The sequence below is a fragment of the Hydractinia symbiolongicarpus genome, chromosome 4 (assembly GCF_029227915.1).
Source record: "Hydractinia symbiolongicarpus strain clone_291-10 chromosome 4, HSymV2.1, whole genome shotgun sequence".
Classification (NCBI taxonomy): Eukaryota; Metazoa; Cnidaria; class Hydrozoa; order Anthoathecata; family Hydractiniidae; genus Hydractinia; species Hydractinia symbiolongicarpus.
In genome coordinates this window covers 11,490,626-11,513,148 of record NC_079878.1, presented here as the reverse complement: position 1 = coordinate 11,513,148, position 22,523 = coordinate 11,490,626, and the positions used below count along the sequence as shown (strand labels likewise).

At 33.3% G+C, this 22,523-nt stretch overlaps 1 protein-coding gene across 3 annotated transcripts in view; it reads left to right on the top strand.

The window, feature by feature from the left end:
• Positions 1-2,320: 2,320 nt before the first annotated feature.
• Positions 2,321-22,523, top strand: part of LOC130641271 (chymotrypsin B-like) — a 42,733-nt gene continuing 22,530 nt past the window's right edge. For 2 of the 3 annotated variants that reach the window (XM_057448008.1, XM_057448006.1), the window contains exons 1-2: positions 2,321-2,932; positions 4,199-4,234. In XM_057448008.1, coding sequence (XP_057303991.1) covers positions 2,803-2,932; positions 4,199-4,234 — 166 coding nt within the window. In that variant the 5' untranslated portion in view covers positions 2,321-2,802. The remainder of the gene's footprint in view (positions 2,933-4,198; positions 4,235-22,523) is intronic. The other variant, XM_057448009.1, reaches the window with a different exon arrangement.

Below are 22,523 nucleotides of genomic sequence, written 5' to 3'. Positions count from 1 at the left end.
TAATTTCATTTAGAATTTATGAGCTTAGAAACTTGCGGTAAGACCTGCAGAAATGTAAATTATGGACTAAAATGCGTTAAATTTAAGTAAAGTGGTTGGCGAGCTTCTTAAAGTTGTTGAAAATGGTTGCTGTGGAGGTTGTTATGTAGTTATTGCCGCAACTTGGTCAGCAAAGTTCCGAATTGCACAATATATGAACCAAAATTTATCATGAGCACTACTTTTCGCCGTATGCTAGGACAAATTTGGTGTCTAATAATAGGTAAAATACTGTTTCTGAAACTTGACCATTTTGTCTAAATTTTTAGCCTGATATTTCCATGAAGCATGCTCTTATAAAAGAAGTAGCTAACCTTTTATTTTTAACATTGTACGAAATTTGATATAAACAAGAAAATAAGTTAATTTATTTTAAAAAAAAATTTCACGTCTTTTTATAAGAACCAGTGAAATCTGACCTGAGCCTTTCCAGCCTGGTTTATTATTATTTTGTCTTTAATAATAAGAACACAACTTTAGAATTCAGAGTTATTTTGTTTTTATTTATGGTATTTTTTTCTTTAAAGGCTGAAATACACTATCATTTTTCAATGATCATTTTCCAATTATCATTGAAAAATGACAGTGTATACAGAAAAAAAATATCATTTTTTACACTCTTATTTCCAATGATCCTTAAAAATTAAAAGTTGAACATGTTCAACTTTTAATTTTTCAATGACATTTTTTTCTATTGTTTTAAATCGAATCCATTGTTTTCGCACACGTGTTTGTTGCACGTGATATAGGTTTGGGCGTAAACATAGTTAAAAACAAAGATTTAAACAAGATAATTCACCCGAGAATGAAGACGCAAGAAGCGACTGAAAATTTTATTGAGATTTGGAGAAGCCAGCCCAGTTTGTGGGATATCCCACATGATAAAAACTTCAAAGTTGCGGGTAGTTTGACTTTAACACGAATTGGATCTCGTTAATGCGTTTTTTTTTTTTCTCAATGTCAACTTCTATGAGATTAAGGAGCTCATCAAAAATATTCCACGGCTTCTTAAAAATCGCGTATACCCTTGGTATTGTAGTATTGTAGATGTCAAGTTCAGTTCGCCTATTTAACCACGGCTTCACCCATACACTTCTGTACTTTCTTTTTCTAAGTTTGACTATATTTTTTGATAACATACAACAACGGCAGCTGCCATCTCTTCTTCAGAGTCCATGTTGCAAAGAAAACATGCTCAAGTTTCATGTTTTTAACGATAGTGTATTTGCGCCAAAATTTGTCATTTTTAACGGCATTGGAATGTATCATTAAAAAATGATCATTGAAAAATGATAGTGTATTTCAGCCTTAAGATCTATGGATGTTTTGTTGTTGATGGAACTTTATAATTGTGCTCTGAACTTTAAGCTAGAGAAAAGATACTATAAGATACTAAGATAGATCACTAGCAAACCTTAGCTTGAGAAAGTATTTCAAGAAAGTTAGCTTCCTGTTCCTATTTTTTGCCATATTTTGAACTATTTTGTTCTTATTTTTCAGCAAAACACAAGACTTATGTTCTTATAAAAAGCGAGTGTTAATCAAAATTCCTATAAAAATGGTAATTTAGGGAACATATGAAGATTCCCCTTTGTGTATTTTATATTCCTTTTAAAATTAACCAATTAAATAACGCTTCTGCACAAAGTCCTGATACACTAGGAAAATAAGACTATAAGGCCAGTTATTCGAAGATTTTTATTACTGTAAACTTTTACAATATTTTCTTTTAAGTCGAACTTATCTCTGTGAATATAAACGAAATGAAATTTCTAATGACTTACTGTCGTTGTGCACAAAAATAACTTTTAAAATTATATCAGCTGTACATAAAAGTGCGTAAGAGACGATTTTTAGCTACAACCACTTCAAGTATCTCGTAAACATTTATTTTTAATTGGATAACATGCACCTACTAAAATCAAAACGTTGGTCAGAAAACTGATTCATGCATTTACAAACAATCTCTTTTTGATCATAGTTCTGTTACAATCAACTTTTTAGATTCATTCGATCGCATCTTGTTTAGGACTATACATCTTCACAGGATCACGATATTAAACAATGAAGTCGTTAATTTTGGTGTTTTGCTTACTTCATCTAAACCGATTCCGAGTCACTACATCGTCTACTGGCAAGTCTTAATATTTTTATGGGCAGATTTTATCAATATGTAATTTTTTTATCGTGTCGTTAACATCACCTTAACACCACGTTAACATCAACGTTAACATCATGTTAACACCACGGTAACACCACGGTAACACCACGTTAACATCACGGTAACATCAAATTACATATAACTAGTCGTTAGCTCGTGGAAAATCTACGGGTTCGCCCGTCCTTTTTATACCGCATTGCGTGCTTCTCGCTATTGCGCAGCTAAGCTACCATTTTGCGTGACAGACAGACAGACGTATACGGGAGAGATTATAGATTAAAGAACTCTTAACTTGTTTTTTTTTTTTTGCTTTCTTGAATCTTCGATTATATTTCCATTAAAAATCACCCGTTGAGTTAAATATGTAAAAAAACTTGAAATTCTTGGGAACAAAAGAAACTGAACGTAGATTTTCATGATAACGTCTAAGTGCTTTTATTTTTTCAGTTTGCAGAGATATAAGCACTCGCACACGTTGTTTGTATCATTTACAGAATTGTCAAACCAGCAGTGAAGTGCGTTATTATTGTCGAAAGTCATGTGGATTGTGTGGTTAGTATGACATACGCAGAAGATAAGTTGAGTCTCTTTTAATAAACTTGATGCTCAACACGTTGTGTTTACATTTTTTAGGTTGCAGGGATAGAAGTTTCAATTGTTTACATAACATTAAATTTTGCAAGAGCTACAAAGACGTACAATATTATTGTCCAAAGTCGTGCGGACTATGTGGTTAGTATTTACATATGCAGTAGCTATATACGATCGTGGATTTGTATGCTCGTTGAGGTATTATACCTATCCATGATTTGTAATATTTAAAAGCTAGTTGTAACACATCTGTCACACATACGCAAACGCAATAAAAAACATGTGTGAACACCGCAAGCGTAAACGCAAGAAAAATTTCGACGCTAGATATCAAAAAGTTTTGATATTCTTGCCTTTGCGTTATTGTGAGCCAGAAAAAGCAAGTAAACACAGACGCAAAGCACTGTAACAGGAATTTTTCAAAAAAAGATTAATAGAAAAAGTTGCTTAAATATTCATTTTTCCATAGATAGCGTCTATAGAATGTGTCACATTCCATAATCTCCTTATTTTGTTTTTCTCTTCTCTTTTCTTGAGTAATTATAACACATTATAATAGGGACTAGACATTTAAGCAAGTTCAAAAATCCACTTAGGCAAAGGAACAATGAAAAAAATCGTTCATATAAATTTTAATGTAATGGAGAACAAAAGAAAGTCCGAAAATTGAATTCATCGAGTCGAATGATCTTAAGACAAGTGAATGTATTTAAAAAACATCTTTCAGCAGAGTAAAATGTTGCAAAAAAGTTTAGTAAAAAAGAGAAATTTTCAAGATAATTAAAAAATAAAATAATAAAATGATTAATAAAACTTTGATGACGTCAGCAATAATGCCTGTATGGTATAGAACCTGAAATGCATCAACATAATGTACAAGATCATGTGATTTCAACGAACGGTTAAGGGAATGTTACAGTTTAAACATTTTGCTGACATCACCAAGGCCCTGCCAAATAACAAAAAAGCTTTTTAATAAAGTTTTTAACCCGCCGTGGTTTGCAACCCTGATCAAGAAAATGTATAAGATCGTGTGCTTTTAACGAACAGTTAGAGATTGGGGTTTAAAGGTTTTTGATGACGTCATCACCCCATCCATTTCAAAACGGATTCAGAAAACCAAAGTTTGGAAACCTTTCGGTCCAAGTGAAACCTCTCTCCAAGGTATTTGGCCTCAAAATTAGAATTGCATTGTAATGGCTTCATTTACTTAAAAAAGCTATTGGCGTTAAATTAATGGTATTGGCATTCTAGCCGTAGTGTGTGAACGCCTTGTGTTTTCGTTTTTGCGTCGGAAATTTTAAAATCAACATATATTGGCTGCGTTTGCGCTTGCATCGCAAATGTGAACCTGCCTTAAAGAAGATATTTACAGCAAAAACGTCATACAGTTTTATCTTGTTTTAGGAACAACGACACACTCGCCAACAATAACAAAGCTAGGTTTGTTTTTTAATTTTACAACTGCAATTGATCAATTCTAACTCAAAGGATTTTTGATTTTACCTCTGGTCAATTGGTTTCGGTTATTATTAACATTATGTTCTTACGTTGGTGCTATCCTAGCTTTAGGTGTCTATTCCACTTTGATGTCAGCTTGTTTCGAGAAAAAGTCAATCTAAGACAATAAATTATGACCTGCTTACGTAGGGACAACTACGTCTGCAGCTAAAGTTGCAACAACGATAAAAACAACAACTAAGTCAACTACAAAAAAATTACTAATTCTATAAGAGGTATGATTTTGCTGTTTGCTTCCTTTTAATGCTGCAATCAATTTTAAAGTTGTAAATATTGTTAAATGGTACTCGCTTCAATGTCGTGTGCTATATCCTCCATAAGAGGTGCTCGGGGTTTCAATGGGAACATTTCCAAACTATACTATGCTCACACTTGTTCATAACAATCGAGCAAGTATTTCAGAGGCTATTTAATGAATTTGAGAAGCTTTTAAATTTGAAACTTCCTTAGGCATTAGACATAGAGTCCCCTTTCCCCCATACCAAATATAACAAAATCTTTACAGGTCAAGTGCTAATTATGCGTGTTGATCGTAAAACCGTGTTTTTTTCTTCATTAAACATTCTTTTGTAAGTTCCATTCCTCCAAGGCTGTGACAGCAGGCGAAATTTTCCTGAACTATCATACGGATAATACACTCAGTCGTCTGTGAAAAATGAGGCGAAATGAATCGCTATTAGCTTTTAGACTACTAATTCGTTTTTCATTGATTTGTCTTTGCTTATAGAGATTATAATGCAAAGGTTTTATTACCGTTATGTACCACAGGTCTCTAAGTTCCCGGTCCAGTATTTGTTTTCCGTGTCTCAAGTGTAACTAAGGGTATTCTATTCTTTTTTGTTTTATTTCCAAAAGCGTATAAAGTATTATCTAAATTTTATCTTCCCAAAAATAATGTACATAATCTCTGATATAAATATCACGTCTGTCACCATCTCTATACTAATAATACTCGTGATCTGTTTGTATTTACAGACTGTTTTGCAGACAGGAAAATGTCATGTATGTACGTACGAAATATTTTTAGGCTAAAAATACAACGTAATATATTCAAACTGACTTTGTGTTAAACGCTTACGCGTGGTAAACCAATCACAGAGCGCAATTTTGACGATAAACCAATCCACGTTATTTGAGGCCATAACGTGCGACGAAATAATAGTAAATAAGGTCTTTTTGACTTAGAGGTGATAATTTTAACATCGAGAGGTGTCTCATTGCCTATTTTCTCTTCTGAAGATTTTATTTATAGAAATATTAAATTTTTATGTATGCACATGTATCGGTTTTGGCTACTTAGCTAGACTGGGTTAACGACAGGCTAAGCCTATGTTTTCATTTAAACCGAAGTGTTCACAATTAATTTTAGAGCTTTCACAAAAACGCAAGGATGACAGTTTTACCTGAATGACAGGATGTTTTTAATTAACCTAACACTGCTGGATAGAGTTTAAATAGAGTGTACCCTAAAAAGGCCTGTTGCTGTAAGAGCCCCACACGGCGTTGCGATATAATTTCAGAAATTTTCGGGAAATTATTCTGCAAAATAGTGGGTGGTTGTTTTTAGGTTATGATGTGTTGTAATCTGTGCTTGTATTTCAGCCCCAGTCGCGAGAAGGCTATTTTTAATTTTTCTTTACTGGATTTAGAAAAATTCGTTTTTTTTTAAACCGAAATTGAAATTTAATTTTTGAAATTAATAAAAAACTGTTTTGCAAGAAAACATTTTTAGGTGTCATGTTGTTCACTTTACGTAGTAACGATAAGCTGTATTCTCTGTTTTTCCTTGATCTGCTGTTACAGGAAAGTTCTTTTCTTAAAATTAATATATAGCAGATGTACGGCGTGAAGTATACCTGTACTAAACGCTCCAGCTGCATGTACGAATCGATTATCCAATTAGTTAGTTAAAAATGCCTGTCTGTTGTGATTGTGTTCTCTGTAGATCTATGTTTGGAAGATTTTAGTGCTTTTACTGGCGACCTACCTTTATAAGATATCCATATTCTACTTCTTGTTTTATTTTTTGAAAATAAAAACACATTGTATTTCGTGTTACAATTAACTATCTCACGTCTTTTTCAAAACAACTAAATGATTTACCGCAAAAAGAGCAATATAACAACAACCAACATCCTTTTTTTATCGAACTTAAACTTGAAATAAAGTTAGTACTATCGCTATCACTTTATAAAATTTTGTTATGCCCTGTAGAACAGGATAAGCCTAAGTATAAGTTGTTGTCTTATTTTGGAAAATCGTGAGACTTGAATTATTCCGTAGCTAAGGAACATTTGAAGATGTGATTAGCAGGTCCTAAATGCTGTTTAGCGTGCTTACGGATATGTAGAAGTTGCACTTTTGCAGTTTGTCGTATTGGCGAGTTGATGGTTTTTAAAAATTTTGGAAAGTGTCCAAAAAACTGCCGTGGTGCCAAATTTTTCGTCACTCATTGTAGTTAGACAAACAACACATTTAGAGTTATAAGTTTGAATGTTTGACTGTGAGAAAGTGATACACAACAACTCTTTGCTCAGAATTAATTCAGCAACTTTCCAAGAAGCAATTTCAAAACGAAAAATTGTTGATTCGCTGTTTCGACTATAGCAGAAAATATTAAAAGTTCCTTAGTGTTGCGAAATTGCAGGTAAGCATTTTCTTGAGCGATGCTATGCCAGATTGGGGGCATCACTGAAAGTGCTCCGCTGGATTTTTTTCTACAGTGTTCCTGTACTAAGCACGTTGCTCGGAGCCACTACACGATTTACCTCTAATGAGCGCTCAGCCTGACATACAATGCTTGGTCTGTCGGTTAGTAAGGCGATATAAGGGATAATAATGGATTCCAGGGAAATCTTACTTAAGATTAAAAAGCTGTGTTAAATTATATATTTGAGCCCATTTTTTGAATATTTTCCAGGATTTGCAAACTTCGCTTTTTTAAACTGCCAACTTTTGTTCGATTTTTAAATTTCGTAAATTGAACAAAAACTTAAAAATAAACTCCTTTTGTCTTCCACACAATGTATTTGAATAAATATAAAAAGACCTATTAAAATAGTGTTGTTACACAGAGAAACTCCATTGACAAATTCCTTTCTGTACAAGCAATTCGCCTTCTTCATCAAGATACAATTATATCTAAATAAAAAAGAAATAGGGTCTTATAATTAGTGCTCTAGATACTAATCCATATATATCTAACTAAAGTTAAACTACATAAAAATGACCACCTTTTTACACTCCGCACTGCAATCACAATAATTTGAATAGCATTTGTAACCATCACCATCGCACGGAGTAAATCTACAGGGATCTACAAAGCACTGAACAATCTGACATTTAGGTCTCTTTGGAGAACCTGAAAGGTGAAGTAAATGTATTCATTGTCACAATGAATTGTCACAATAACTGTCACAATAATCAATTTAAAGTGCAAAAAATTAATCGTACATCTCGCGACACATCCTGAACATGCATCAGCAACGCATTGTGATCCTGGAGAACATAATTTTTGGCTGCATGGGTTATTGATGCAGAGCTTGATGCGACATGCTAGAAAAAGTAAAAAAAGGTATAAACGGAGAGCATATGTTGAAGATACACGAATAAAAACTCTGCTAATTTCAATGGATTTCTCCTACTGTAGCTTATTCGCTAAGATTGAAAAATCACTTTTAAAATGATTTTCTTAACAAATTGTTTCAGAGTTACCAAAAATGTGCATTCTCAGTTTTAAGCCGCTTTACAGAATTTTAAGTTAACTGTATTTAAAACAAACAACAATTTTGAAGAATATAAAAAGAAAAGATAAAGTAAAAATCACTTTCCAAACTTTCGTTGACTTACGTTCTTGGATTACCAAACTTGAAACACACACTGCGTATGAAAGCAAACAAATCAAGCCACGGATATAATTCTCCATTATTGACTATTTTTCTTTAGATGTAGCTAAGATGTAGCACAATTTGAAATTTAAAGATGGTGAGACCTCTTTATATACATCAGTCACAGACAGTAAAATAATTAACCATTAGAAGCAAATTACTTAAGCATTTTCGCTAGCTATTATGTTTGTATGACAATGAGAAACATGATACCATGTGTTACTCGTCATTCCAATAATACCTCCACGCACTGCGTTTAATTTTGCATTTTGTAAAGATACTGACGTAGACAGATGACAAGAAAAATAACTTGTTGTAAATTGTTGCAAATATGACATTATTAACATAAAATATACCAAATTCATGATATATAACCCCACTGTTACAGTTTTTCAACTTGCTTTTATTAATTTATAAATCTTATTTTATATTTGGCGTGGCAGCTGATAACTGAGTTAGGAGCACTAATTATCTCTTAATAGTTTAAAACAACGTGCGATATGCAACTAAGATGAAAAAACACATTTCTCATGATGATGTCCGTTCCTCGTTAGCGGAAATGTAATCTTGTTGTTAATAATGTTGGCGCAAATAATTCATTTTATTGCTATATCATGATGGATTGTTGATCTTTTTCACTTGGCATTTAAAAAGCCAGTGAGAGAAATTTCAAGTTGAAAGTTGCGTTAATTTCACATTATGTAGACCAAATGAAGCAAAATTGATGGCTTAGGCAATTGGTAATTTTTCATGGTGGCGCCCGGGAATTAATAACTTATAAAATAGAAATGCATTATTTCAGATTTTTCGCTTTCCTTTACAATGCCCCGATGCATACTTGTAGCAGCAAGTGTGTTTTAAGTCTGGTTTGAAATCCGCTTAAAGTTTAAAGTAGACGATCAGTTTAAGCTGTCAATTTTAAACTGAGAATGAAAGGTGACCATGTTAACAGTAGCAAAAACTGATTCTTTTTAATTTTTTAAACGTGTCAGTGTTATTAAAAGATGGGCCTGTTCTTCAGTTTATCATGGTAAAAGAATGAAAATATCCATTGAACCCTTTTTTTTCTTTAGTCATTGTTTTTTCTTTCCTTTTTTTGCAATTAGCAACCACATCCCATCTAACGGTGAATTAGAGCTAAAAGAGGGTTATTTCAATACTTTAAGGATACTATAATAAATCAAATTACAATTATCTAATTAGGTCTTAATATTTCACGATTTGTGAAAGAAAAATGTACAATAATGTATAGAACCTGGGGCTTAAAGACCCTAGAGAGTAAGTGCCGAGACCTACAACTCAGAGCAAACTTTTTAACTTAAATGGTAAAAAGAGAACGCAAGTAAACGCTTTTTTTATCCAAATTTTTGGTTATCTCTTATAATAATACGCCAGTTCCGTGTCTCTGTGACAAGCAAAGAGGATATGATTATTTTCCTTTGATCTTACTGAAATTTTCTTTGAAGTAACCGAAAAATGCATGTCTAATATGTTATATTTTCTGACGTTACGGCGCGACGTCAATAACACTACTTTAACGTCAATATCTTATATTAAATTATGAAGCCGTTACAGTGCACTTAAAACTTTGAGGCCAAATAACTTGGAAACGAGGTGGTGACGTCAATGATTTTTCACCGCGTGGGTAACTAGGGACCACCTGGGACCAATTTGGGTAAGTTTCCCAAAACCTTCAAACCCCAATATCTCTGCAACTGTTGTCAAAAGTTCATGTTTCTATACATTTTCTTGATCAGCATTTCAAGATCTATACGATGAATGCAACGGGTGTACGAATTTGTGAAGAAAGTTTTTTTGGAACTTTTGGTAGGGACTTCGCTGACGTCAGCAAAGTTTTTAAGCCCTTATATCTTCTTAGGCGTTTGTCAAAAACATACGATACTATGCATTATTTTGACCAGCGTTTCAACTCTACACATTACAGACAACGAATGACTAAATTTCACCAATTTTCCTTCTGTATATGCACTGCTGATGTCAGCAAAAAATCTAAAGCAACCTATTTTTCTATTGTTCTTCTGCCTTAGTGGATTTTTCCACGGGCTTTATCGACTAGTCTATATAATAATAAGCCAGTTCCGTGTGTCTGTAACAGGCAAAGTTGATATCGTCATTTTCCTTTGATGTCGCCGAAAAAAATCTTTGATGTTGCCGAAAAAAATATGTCTAATATGTTATATTTTCTGACGTTACGGCGCGACGTCAATAACACTACTTTAACGTCAATATCTTATATTAAATTATGAAGCCGTTACAGTGCACTTAAAACTTTGAGGCCAAATAACTTGGAAACGAGGTGGTGACGTCAATGATTTTTCACCGCGTGGGTAACTAGGGACCACCTGGGACCAATTTGGGTAAGTTTCCCAAAACCTTCAAACCCCAATATCTCTGCAACTGTTGTCAAAAGTTCATGTTTCTATACATTTTCTTGATCAGCATTTCAAGATCTATACGATGAATGCAACGGGTGTACGAATTTGTGAAGAAAGTTTTTTTGGAACTTTTGGTAGGGACTTCGCTGACGTCAGCAAAGTTTTTAAGCCCTTATATCTTCTTAGGCGTTTGTCAAAAACATACGATACTACGCATTATTTTGACCAGCGTTTCAACTCTACACATTACAGACAACGAATGACTAAATTTCACCAATTTTCCTTCTGTATATGCACTGCTGATGTCAGCAAAAAATCTAAAGCAACCTATTTTTCTATTGTTCTTCTGCCTTAGTGGATTTTTCCACGGGCTTTATCGACTAGTCTATATAATAATAAGCCAGTTCCGTGTGTCTGTAACAGGCAAAGTTGATATCGTCATTTTCCTTTGATGTCGCCGAAAAAAATCTTTGATGTTGCCGAAAAAAATATGTCTAATATGTTATATTTTCTGACGTTACGGCGCGACGTCAATAACACTACTTTAACGTCAATATCTTATATTAAATTATGAAGCCGTTACAGTGCACTTAAAACTTTGAGGCCAAATAACTTGGAAACGAGGTGGTGACGTCAATGATTTTTCACCGCGTGGGTAACTAGGGACCACCTGGGACCAATTTGGGTAAGTTTCCCAAACCTTGGTCCCTGAATCCGTTTCGGAATGGACGGGTTGATGACGTCATCACAAAACCTTCAAACCCCAATATCTCTGCAACTGTTTGTCAAAAGTTCATGTTTCTATACATTTTCTTGATCAGCATTTCAAGATCTATACGATGAATGCAACGGGTGTACGAATTTGTAAAGAAAGTTTTTTTGGAAGTTTTGGTAGGGACTTCGCTGACGTCAGCAAAGTTTTTAAGCCCTTATATCTTCTTAGGCGTTTGTCAAAAACATACGATACTATGCATTATTTTGACCAGCGTTTCAACTCTACACATTACAGACAACGAATGACTAAATTTCACCAATTTTCCTTCTGTATATGCACTGCTGATGTCAGCAAAAAATCTAAAGCAACCTATTTTTCCATTGTTCTTCTGCCTTAGTGGATTTTTCCACGGGCTTTATCGACTAGTCCTAAAAGAATATTTACAGAAAAACATTGCAGTGCGTAGAATTTGCATGAAGGTAAAAATTGCAAAATTTTTACCAAACTTGATAAAGAACAAACAATGGCAGATGGCATTCTAAAAGGAAATTCGTGTTAAGCTAATTCTAGTCATAAAAAGGACTGGATTAATATAGCTATCCAAATGTATATGTAACAGTCAATGTGGACTTATTTTTTATACTACCATATTTGTCTTTTAATATAAGGAATTCTTTTGGACACTTTCAGCGCACTATTTTTTCTTGTGTTAACCTGGTTAACTATGCTCTATCTACTTCGTCCCTTATCTTTTTTTAAATCCACTTACTTTATGGTTTTGACTGCCACCTTGGCTTAGATATGCTTTCTGAACTTAAAAATATGCTTATTATGTATGTAAAACGATAGTTTGCAATTAAATTATCCTAAGAAAAAGGAGTTACAATTATGTTATGACTTTTGAATAACGCGAAATAAGATATTTGCCTTGGCCTCATAGCATACCATATATTATTTCTTCTTGGAGTAAATGTGAACTTGAATATGCCTATAATCGTTATATTCTAATTAGAAAAAACAAATTTTGCAGCAAAATGTATTTATCTTTCATATGATTTATGGCTACAGTATCAAAAACATAACAGTGTCGTTTGGTAGAAAATTCCTTTATAAATGAATTTTCACTTGAAAATGCATTTCTCCCTCGCCATCAATCAACAGTTATGCCTAAATAAAAATAAATTAAAAGTTCTTATTATTTGCTATATCAACCCGTATATTTTAAATTAAATACAATATCTTATTTTGTGGCATTTTTATTTCATTCTATTCTCCAATTTTTTTTCTGTACCGCTTTTACGCTCCAATTTAGCGCTTATGATTGTCTACTAATTTTTATATTTTTGGCTTCTAAAAGCGGTTTTGGCGAGGTTACTTTAAAAGTAGTAGTAGTCATTGCACGGTGCCAATAAAACTATTTAAGGTGGCAGTAACCCTTTTTAGCTGCCTAAATAGCTGAATTATTTACTAAGTGCTTTATTTTTTTTTTATTTATTTTTTTTTTTTTACTATTTTTTGAAAATATAGGCCTTAATGCATAATAAAATGATTTTAACTTAAAAACTGAGTCAGCAGAAATTTCTATTTATAAATGTATCATTAACAAGAAAAAAATCGGCTTCTACGAGCTCCAACTTTTTACAATCTCGTTATATTTCCTTAGCTTCTGTTCCTAAATGAACGTTGGGTTAACCCAGTTGAAACCGTGTGCGGATTTTTTTTGTTCCTTCTTATTTTTTTAACAATAGCCTTTTGTTTCTTTCGAAGGATTCTTTGTTAGCATCCCCTGCTGCATCGAACGCTGTTAAAAGAAAACTATCCCAAATAAAAAGACTTCCCCACACTGTCTCATAGCTGCATGGTTCATCAAGCATGTCTGAAAATTTTAAAGTAAAACAAAAATGCTATCGAAAATTAAAGTTGTAGCATAATGAAATTCGTCTTAAATTTCTACATAATGCGATATCTTTGTTGTTTTTAACGTTTTTCTTTAATAATTCCCCGTTCCCTCTATACGGCTAATTCGCAATGCATTATGGTAGTTGTATTCTACAGTTTTCCCTCCCAGAAGCGAGAGTTTGTAAATAAATAACAGCATTCTTTTTATTGTGGCGATAATAACAAAAAGCCGTTATTGTTTGTGATAATTTTCAAATCTCCTCAAGAAAATCATTATCTCCCTTATCCAAAACCCGTGTTATTGATGTAAACATTTAAATATTGTTAGTTAGTGAGGTTTTAGGAGTGAAAGAAGTCGAAATGGAAGTAATAAATAAGGATACAGATTTAGATATAATTTTAAGCTCTACAGATCTTGGGCCTAGCTTTTCTCAAAGCTCTTGTGTGGTACCAAGACCTGTTTTTAAAGAATTAACAAATGCCGAGAGGGACGAAGAAGTGGAGGAAAGAACACACGAAGATATAAGTCAATGGTCAACTGATCTTGCAGCTATGCCTTCGATCACCCAGGAGAAAATTCACCAATATTTAGTTCTTGGAAATAGCTGTGATAGCAAGCCGAAGGGTGCTACAAAGCATAAAATTCTTGGATACCAACTATTCAAGGAGAGCTACGTGAAGAAAGTGAGAGTTAAAAGTAATGTTATGGCTGAAAAATTAACTTTTCTTGTGAAATGTTTTGTAGCTGCTTCCATGAAAAGAGAAAAATATTCTGTTTATGTCCACCTGTGTCAAAGAAGTGGTGATATTTTGTATGCGAAATGTTTATGTAAAGCTGGAGCAGGAGGATGCTGTAAGCATGTCGCAGCAGTTCTATTTCAATTGGTTGAATACAAACAGTTGGACTTAAAAATTGTCCCTGATGACAAGACATGCACAGATTTGTTACAAAAATGGCATGTACCTGGAGAAAGTGCAAATTCTGCACCAATAAAATTTTCTGCAATGGCATTCGAGAAAGCAGACCTTACGAAAGACACAAATGAAAGTCGCAAAAGACCGTTGGTCACAGGAAATAGAAAATTTTGTTCTACACCACTGTTTGCACATGAGCCCTCAACCGAAAAAGTCAAAAAATTAGCGACAGACTTATTTGAAATAGGGCAAGGAACTTCAATGGCATATTTATTACAAGGAAATGACTATAAACCATCATCATTTTATGACACATCTATAAAAGAATTTAATTTTGAACAGACAAACAGTGAAACAGTTGAATTACGTCCGACAGTTAATTTATTTTTGCAGGCTCTTGACTTTGAACCAGAAATAGCAGAGTTATCAGATGAGCAAAAGTCATTTGTAAACAATTTCATTCATGTCAATGCCGAACAAGTTCGAGACATAGAAAAATCCACATGTACTCAGTATAAATGTGATATGTGGTACACAGAAAGAAAGAAACGCATAACATCATCCAATTTTGGATCTATTATAAATAGAAGAAAAAATATACATCCAAAAAGCATATTACAAAAATGTCTAAATAAAAATAATGAAGTTAATGCTCTAAACTGGTATCAAACCGAGAAAAATATTGAAGTCGAAAAATGTGGTTTCGTTATTAATCCAAAATGGCCGTGGTTAGGTGCAAGTCCTGATGGCGCAACAACTTTGAATGGGAATGCTCGATTGATTGAGGTGAAGTGCCCATATTCAAAAAAGGATTGCTCTATTTCTGACGCATGCAAAGATAAAAATTTTTTTTTACAAATATCGAATGGCAAGCCAAAACTCAAAGAAAGACATAATTATTTTCACCAATGTCAAGGTGTGATGGCAGTAACACAAGTCAATGAAATTGATTTTATTGTTTATACAAAAGTTGACCGACATGTGGAAACAATAGTTTTTCAAAAGGAAAAATGGAACAGAATTACTTTGCCTGAGCTAACACACTTTTATTTCACTTTCATGCACAGCAACATTACAGAACAACAGTGTGAGTAAATAAAATTGTTTCCTCACAATATTGTTTTGTCTTTATATTTCATGATCTAGTATATATATATATATAGTGTACGAAAGTTTATAATTTTTAGTCATTCGTATTTACATCTGGTACCAACTGTGGTAAAAAATTAACTAAATAACAACAAATAACCCATATCTTATTGAGTTCAGCAGCCATTGATAGTTTGAAAACTGTTTGTAAAATTCGGTAATTTTTTATACGTTCGATTGCTCGTTCGACATGTACACGTACAGATGCTATTCTTCTAGTTTCGTTTTCCTCTAATAAACTTAGCTGAGGTTTTCCATCTAAAAATGGTGGAATATTTAATGTTACTCCATCAGGTAAATCTTCCTCGAGCTCAAATCCTCTATCAGCCATCACAGAATCCCCAGGCTCTAGCAAATCGTATATACCACTATCTTTTGTTATTCGTTTATCCGAAAAGCGTCCACCATACAAATCAGAGACAAATGTCACTGATCCATCAGGAGCTATTCCGACTAATCCTTTTGCTGTATTATGGTGTTTGTAATTTGAAAAGGTACTGGACTGTGTGCGATATGACGTAGGCATTTCCACAAATACTTCTGTACAATCTAATATGACACGGGTATTTGGGTAACTTTTTTGAAAACATTTCGGCATTCTATTTTGTACTGTTTCTTTTGAAGCCCATATTGGAAGCATACGGAATTGTGAATGTAAAAAATCTGTCCATGTAATCAATATTCTGCTTATGTGACTTGTCGACATATTAAATCGAACAGCCATATCTTCTAACAAAAGTCCACATCGAATTCGAACCAGTATCATAAAGAATTCTTCTTCTGCGCTCAATGATCGTGATCGGCCTCGTTTTGTAGAGTTTATATTTTTTGTATTTTCAGTGTTAGTATTTGAACCCCAATATATTAGTTTATTTGCAGCTGGTTGTAAATATTCTAAAACTGCTTTGAATAATTTATAAGATTCGAATCCGGTATAAAACTTAAAGTGTGCTTCATTGTGTTTAAACCGGTCAATTGAAAATGCTATGTCACTTATAGTGGCTTGTTGTTTTTCAATAGTTTGATCAAGTTCCTTTTCATGAATTCTCATACAACTAATTTCGGCTCTCAATTTTTCCAACTCTTGTTTTAACTCTTCCTCCACAGATAATTCTGCAGCAATGTCATTTGTCGTAGCCCTCACAGGAGAAAATAGTTGCAATTTACAGTTTGTACTGTTGAGAGTTTTTCTTGGTTTGCTAGCTGTTGGTTTGATAGTTTTTGGGACTATTGTGGGAACATTGTTCATATATGTCTTCTTTCCACCAGTGAAATGAACAGAGCAAACTCTATGCGATGTAGAAGGTACAAAATCCTTTCTACTGATCATAAAAAGCCATTTCTTTCGAAGCTCTGAGTCTTTAGGAATGACATAAAAAGATAAGTCTGGATTCTTCTTTGAGTTGTTTTGACAGAGAGGTACACAGCAAGTTATCCCTCCTCCTTTACTTTTAGCTTGCAATAAAAAGCTTGAACTTGATGAAAAGTTTGAGCCAATGCTTGCAGGAGAGCCCAAGTTTTGAAAAAAACTGTTGTCTTGATTAGAATTTTGTATATCGCTTTGGTTTTGAGTAGAATTAAGGATGAAGTGTACTTGTTCGGCCATTTTTGTTACTACGAATGGTTTGTTTACGTTTTCGCGGAATACAACTACCATAATGCATTGCGAATTAGCCGTATAGAGGGAACGGGGAATTGCGTCATTTTTTTCTGTACAAATTCGCAAGCGCGTAGACTTAACTATAATTGGCAGAATAATTAATTATTCATGAATTTTATTTTAAAGAGGAATTGTTGAGGCTGAATATTTTTGGTGAAAGATAATAGTATTTTAGCCATCAATTCGTGACAAGTGTGTTATAGCAGAATACATATTGTTATATTCTGAAAATAACCTTTCATAACTAATTACGTAAAAAAAAGTCTATTTTTAAAAGGGTTAACTGCCACCTTAAAATATTTTATGGAGTTCTTAATATTTTGCTTAGATATTTCACTATCCTTTAGGCGAGTAAAATATACGAGAACTATAGAATTAAAATAAAAATTTGACGATATTTTTCGAGAAAAAGTGGGATAAATTGTTTTTCATATAAATCGAGCGAAAATCATTGTATTTGGTATACTCGGAAGATTAATGTACAATTTTAGTCATGTTTCACGAAAATCTCTTTCCAACAGCGATTGAAGTTATTTCAAGATATTATATATATGAACGTGTTTATTAACGCATGAAAAACTTTCTGATGAATCTATTTATCTGAAGTCACAGGTGAATTAAGCACTGGCTCCCAAAAGTACAATTGAATTGTGTGATTATTGTTCCACAGCTTTAGCCGGTAGAGCTTTAAAATGGGCTTCTTTTTCTGTCGCCGTTTTTACTATCGAGACTAGTGAACACGGAAGGGAGCGGCACCTAAATTTTTAGTTTTTGAGTGTTGATAACAGAACTACGTTTCTGAACGGTGCAAAAGGTACAAAAACCTATTATTTTTATAAATAAACCATTTTGAATTATTATTTTATTTTTAGCTGATTTCGCCAGTTTCACAAAGCTACAACGGTCGTTTGCTATTTTTTGTGATCTGAAATTTATAAAGCTAGATTTGTATTTGCATAGAAGGAGTTTCAACAGGCTAAAATTCTTTTAAAAAATCAAAATAAATCAAAAATAGTTGTTTTTATTGATTTTTGTGTTTACTTGAACTCATTTTTCTACTTTCATATTTTTCTTTCGTGCTTTGCTGTACCAGTTGAAAATAATTAACAAGAAGCCCTGGGGGCTCTAAGAATTTCCGCTCGCTACCAAAATATTTGATGACAACCTGCTAATTTGTTGTGTTATCATGCCAAACATTCGAAGAGGTTTGGTGCATGAAGCTCTGAAGGATTTGGTACAAATCAGTAATACGTCGTTGAAGAAACAGCTGGTTTATTAGTCTTCATTTTAAAAATATTATGTTTTATTTAACAATCTCTCGTTCTGCAAAAAGACAATAAATTCACTCAACCAATCCAGAAAAAAATTTCTGCTTTTTACAACCCAAAATCAACGACATGAATTCTACTTCAATGTTTTCTAATTGAAACATTTTGTTAACAACTCACCTTTACACATTCCGCAGTGCAAGCATAATAATCTGTTTGGCATTTTGAACCAAAAGGACACCATTTAAACATGCAGGGATCTCCAAAACTATGATCAGGGTTCAGACATGGTGGTGTGTTTGTTGTTGCTGCTCCTGGTTGTGGTTGTGGTGGTGGTGGTGGTGGTGGTGGTGGCAAGGAAAGTATTGGTGTCGAACCTGCCATAAAAAAAGAAGCCAACATGTATTAACCACGAAATATCGAAATATCAAAACTAAATGGTGCTACCGAACGCATGATATAAGTTTAACATGCACGAAATATCCAAGCGAAAAATTAGGGCGAATTTCTGTGAATTATTCTACGGCTACTGCTAAAATAATATTAAATTACCAAGGCATTTTTCGATACATCTACCGGAATCACATACACGAACGCATGGTCCTGTGAGGCAAGCTAATGTGGTACATGCTTTACTGAAAAGAAAATCTAAAACAAAGTAAAAATAAAGTAACTTGTTTTTCTAATTTTTATACAAACACATTGCGATGCTTTGGAGGATCATCATAGATAAATATGCAGATCACATGTATAACGTAGTAAAAAGCATGATGTGCTAGTATTAAGGAAAAAAAGTCTCTAATGCAATAAAAAATCATTTTTAATTTTATAGAACTTACGTTGGAGCGTTAAGCTTGACACAGTCATAGCGCATGCTAAAAAAATAAATAAAAAAAATTTCTTATCCATTTTAACTTTCTTCAGCCCTGCTTGCAGTATATTTTAAACTTTTATGGTTCTTACACTTTTATAAACCATCAGTTATGCAATTGCAAATCAAGCATTTGCAGAAAAAGATTTAATGATTTCCGTTAGCGGAAGCCGAAGAGTGTGTCCAGACTTCACGCAATCCCAGCTGCTTTAAATTATTCATTTTATTGAGGTACAGGAAAAATCTAATTTTAGTTAAATACTGAGATGGTCCTCAATGTTGCAATTTTTTAGCATTGTGTACCTGTTGTTATTAAAGGCTGTATCAATATTATTTATTTTTTAATTTTAATTTTTCGTGACTACTTGGTGAAGAAGTTAAGACGACTAATTAAATTAAGAATTTTTAAACAATTTCCTGTGATTTGGAAGTAACATAAAAATAATTTGTCATGATGACTCGACTGTTTAATGTTAGCAGTGATGTAATTTTATTTGCTGAGTCGCTTAAAAATCAGCGAGTCGTTGATATGAGTCGTTGATCTGACTTGAAGGCATTTCATATGCAAGTAAGGGAAATTATAATTTCATAAAACAGCGATATCTTATTTTTTTAATCGGTTCACATTTTATAGACTAATTGGAAATGATATGCATAGATGAATGTTCAACTTTTCAACTTTCACAGAAAGTAATTCCGTAAAATAAAATAATACTGACTTTTGTTTTTGCTATGACCTAATAAGAACAATTTGCAAACTATCTTTTCATTTTAGCTATCGTTGCTGGAAAGTTATATTTTGGAAACTATATTACACCTGAAACACCATAATGTTATGTACGCTTCACTCGATATACTTTATATACCTTTACTAAAAAACTCCACCCAGATTTATGACACAGTGCGGCTTTTTTACTAATGTGTAATCCTTTATCTAATATTCTGTTATTATTTTAATATTTTTTATCTAAAGTTACGGCCATATGTTTGCTACGTTTACAGTCGGCAATAAGAGACGTGAAGAAAGCTGATAGTTTTCACTTTCTCTCCCATAGTGTGGGTGAGTGGGTGTGTGTGAAAGGAAGCTACGCATGCCTATTAATTTTTTCATGAACTTTGATGTTTATAGAGTACTGGAAAACCTAATTTGGCCGTGGCTAAAGCTAATTAAACATTGAACAAAGAAAATACAACTAACAAAATTCATATTACCGTAGAACTTTGATCATTTCCCTTATCAGATAAATGTGCATATTTTACATGGCTAGCCTCACTAACATCGAGGGATTTACCCTATCTATTATTTACAGGATGGGGGCATGGCTTAGATGGGGAGTCCTATGACCGAGTAAATGTTACTATAGCTATGGTTTAACCCAAGCCATGTGAGAAAAATTGGGGAGATGACACACTGTGTGAGGCGTTGGATGTTGCACGGGCTTATTAAGATTTTTTCTAAAGTTTCTAATTTAAAACTTTCTAGAAGAGATTAGGGGCAATGCTACGAACATACAAGTTGGCTAAACGTCAGTTTTACCTGATAAAATGAATTTGGGTATACTGAATTTAACAATAAAGAACATTGTGTATTTAATAAATGAATTGACAAACTGATTCAAGTTCTAGCTTTTTATATTTTAAATATAAACTTGGAGATTCCTCTCGGATATGAACAATTCTATTTTTCATTACAAGTTTATTTAAACAGCTTTTTTAAGCTCATTTTTAAGTAAGAAAACTGATCGAGTCCACGCAACATTCGCAGATTTAAGTTTTTTTGACATGATATCGTTGCTTCTCGTGGTTATTTTGCTTTGCTTTAAACAAGGAGCTTTTTATCAATTCACAACTCCAACTGGTTAGTGATAGCTTCTTTATGATATTAATTTTGTTAATTTTAAGCGTTTTTGTGGTGCTTGTACTGGATGCAATAAAAAGTGTATTTGTTTGTACGTGGTAGGCTACGCACACATCCATAACGTATAATATGTTGACAGCGTGTTATACCTCTACAAATTTATAGCTGGATTGATTACACTTAGACTGTATTTACACTTGAGTCAAGTTACTAATAATAGAAATTTACACAGATTGCGCTTACATGAAATTTTGCAAAATTAGAAGGTTTAAAATCAAAACAATAAAAAATAAAAACGGAACAAAATTCCGAAAATATATTTTTTAATGTAACCTGAGAATAATTTATATATCTGTATAACTTCGATATAATACGAAGGTGATAATTCAAAACTTTTTACTTTTTGCATATGAGTGTACTTTTGGTTTTCGAACTTTTAAGTTTTCGTGCATATCCAATGACATACTTTAAATCGGTGTAAGTGCTCAAGTGTAAACGCAGTATTAATGCTTAGAACGTGAGTTTTATTCTTTTTATTTTTTTGAGCTTGCCAAGATAAAATCACGCTTTGTCGATATCTCATTCAAGATTGCAAAACCAACACCAACGTACAACGTGACTGCCAAAAGTCATGTGGGTTATGTGGTAAAATTTATATATGCAGAGGCAAAGGGTGTTTAACACTTTAATAAAATTTTTCGCAGAAGTAAACAAGGGGAACAGAACAGAACAGAAACTTTTCTGCCAGTAATTTCCACATAATAATACTGCGCACATTTTAACACAGAAATTAAACACGCGAATTGGAAAAATCTTGTGGGCTAACTAATTTTCTACCTGTCGTTTCTGTACACAACGCAAAACAAAAGCTAAACTTATTTCCTCTTTGGCCAGAGCAGAACAGATAAAAAAAATTCGATCTTGTGATGTAAAAATTTTAAGTACTTATGCTTATAAGCTTTTCTGTTCCATGAAGTGTAAGATGGTTTTAATTGACATTTGCTTTTCAATAAAAACAAAAGAATGGTGCTTTGTTTCTGATGCAGTGCAAATATAGCTTAAATGGTGTAGGGTAGGTTTTTATGGACTTTTTGCATTTAAATAACTAAGTAGTCCCCAGCAGAGATAGAGAAATGTTACTTCTGGCACAGTCGAGTGCTTCTAATACAGTGACGTCACAACAAATCCGGCACATACCATGCTTAGCAATGCCTGGTCATGCGTAGCAGTGTAAAGTCCCTAATAGGTAATGACGTCATCAAAGTATACAGAATGAGAGGTCCAAAAATGTTCTAGCGCAAATCTTATAATATTCTACGCGCATAAGGGGAAATTCCCTGAAGGAAATAACCGCGTTAGTTTTGACCAGAATGAATTCTTTTGACAAAACAAAAATTCCATAAAATAAGGAGAATGAATATACATACTGTCAAACAATTACGTGATATCACAAAAACCCGTGGACTTAAAAGGATACCTTTTGACCTTTGTTTTGCATAAGCACCTGATTCTTATGGATGTCAACGCCCTTTTCGCTGATAGTCATCAAAGGTGATGGATTTCTCGATGACACATCTCTTCACACCCTTCCCC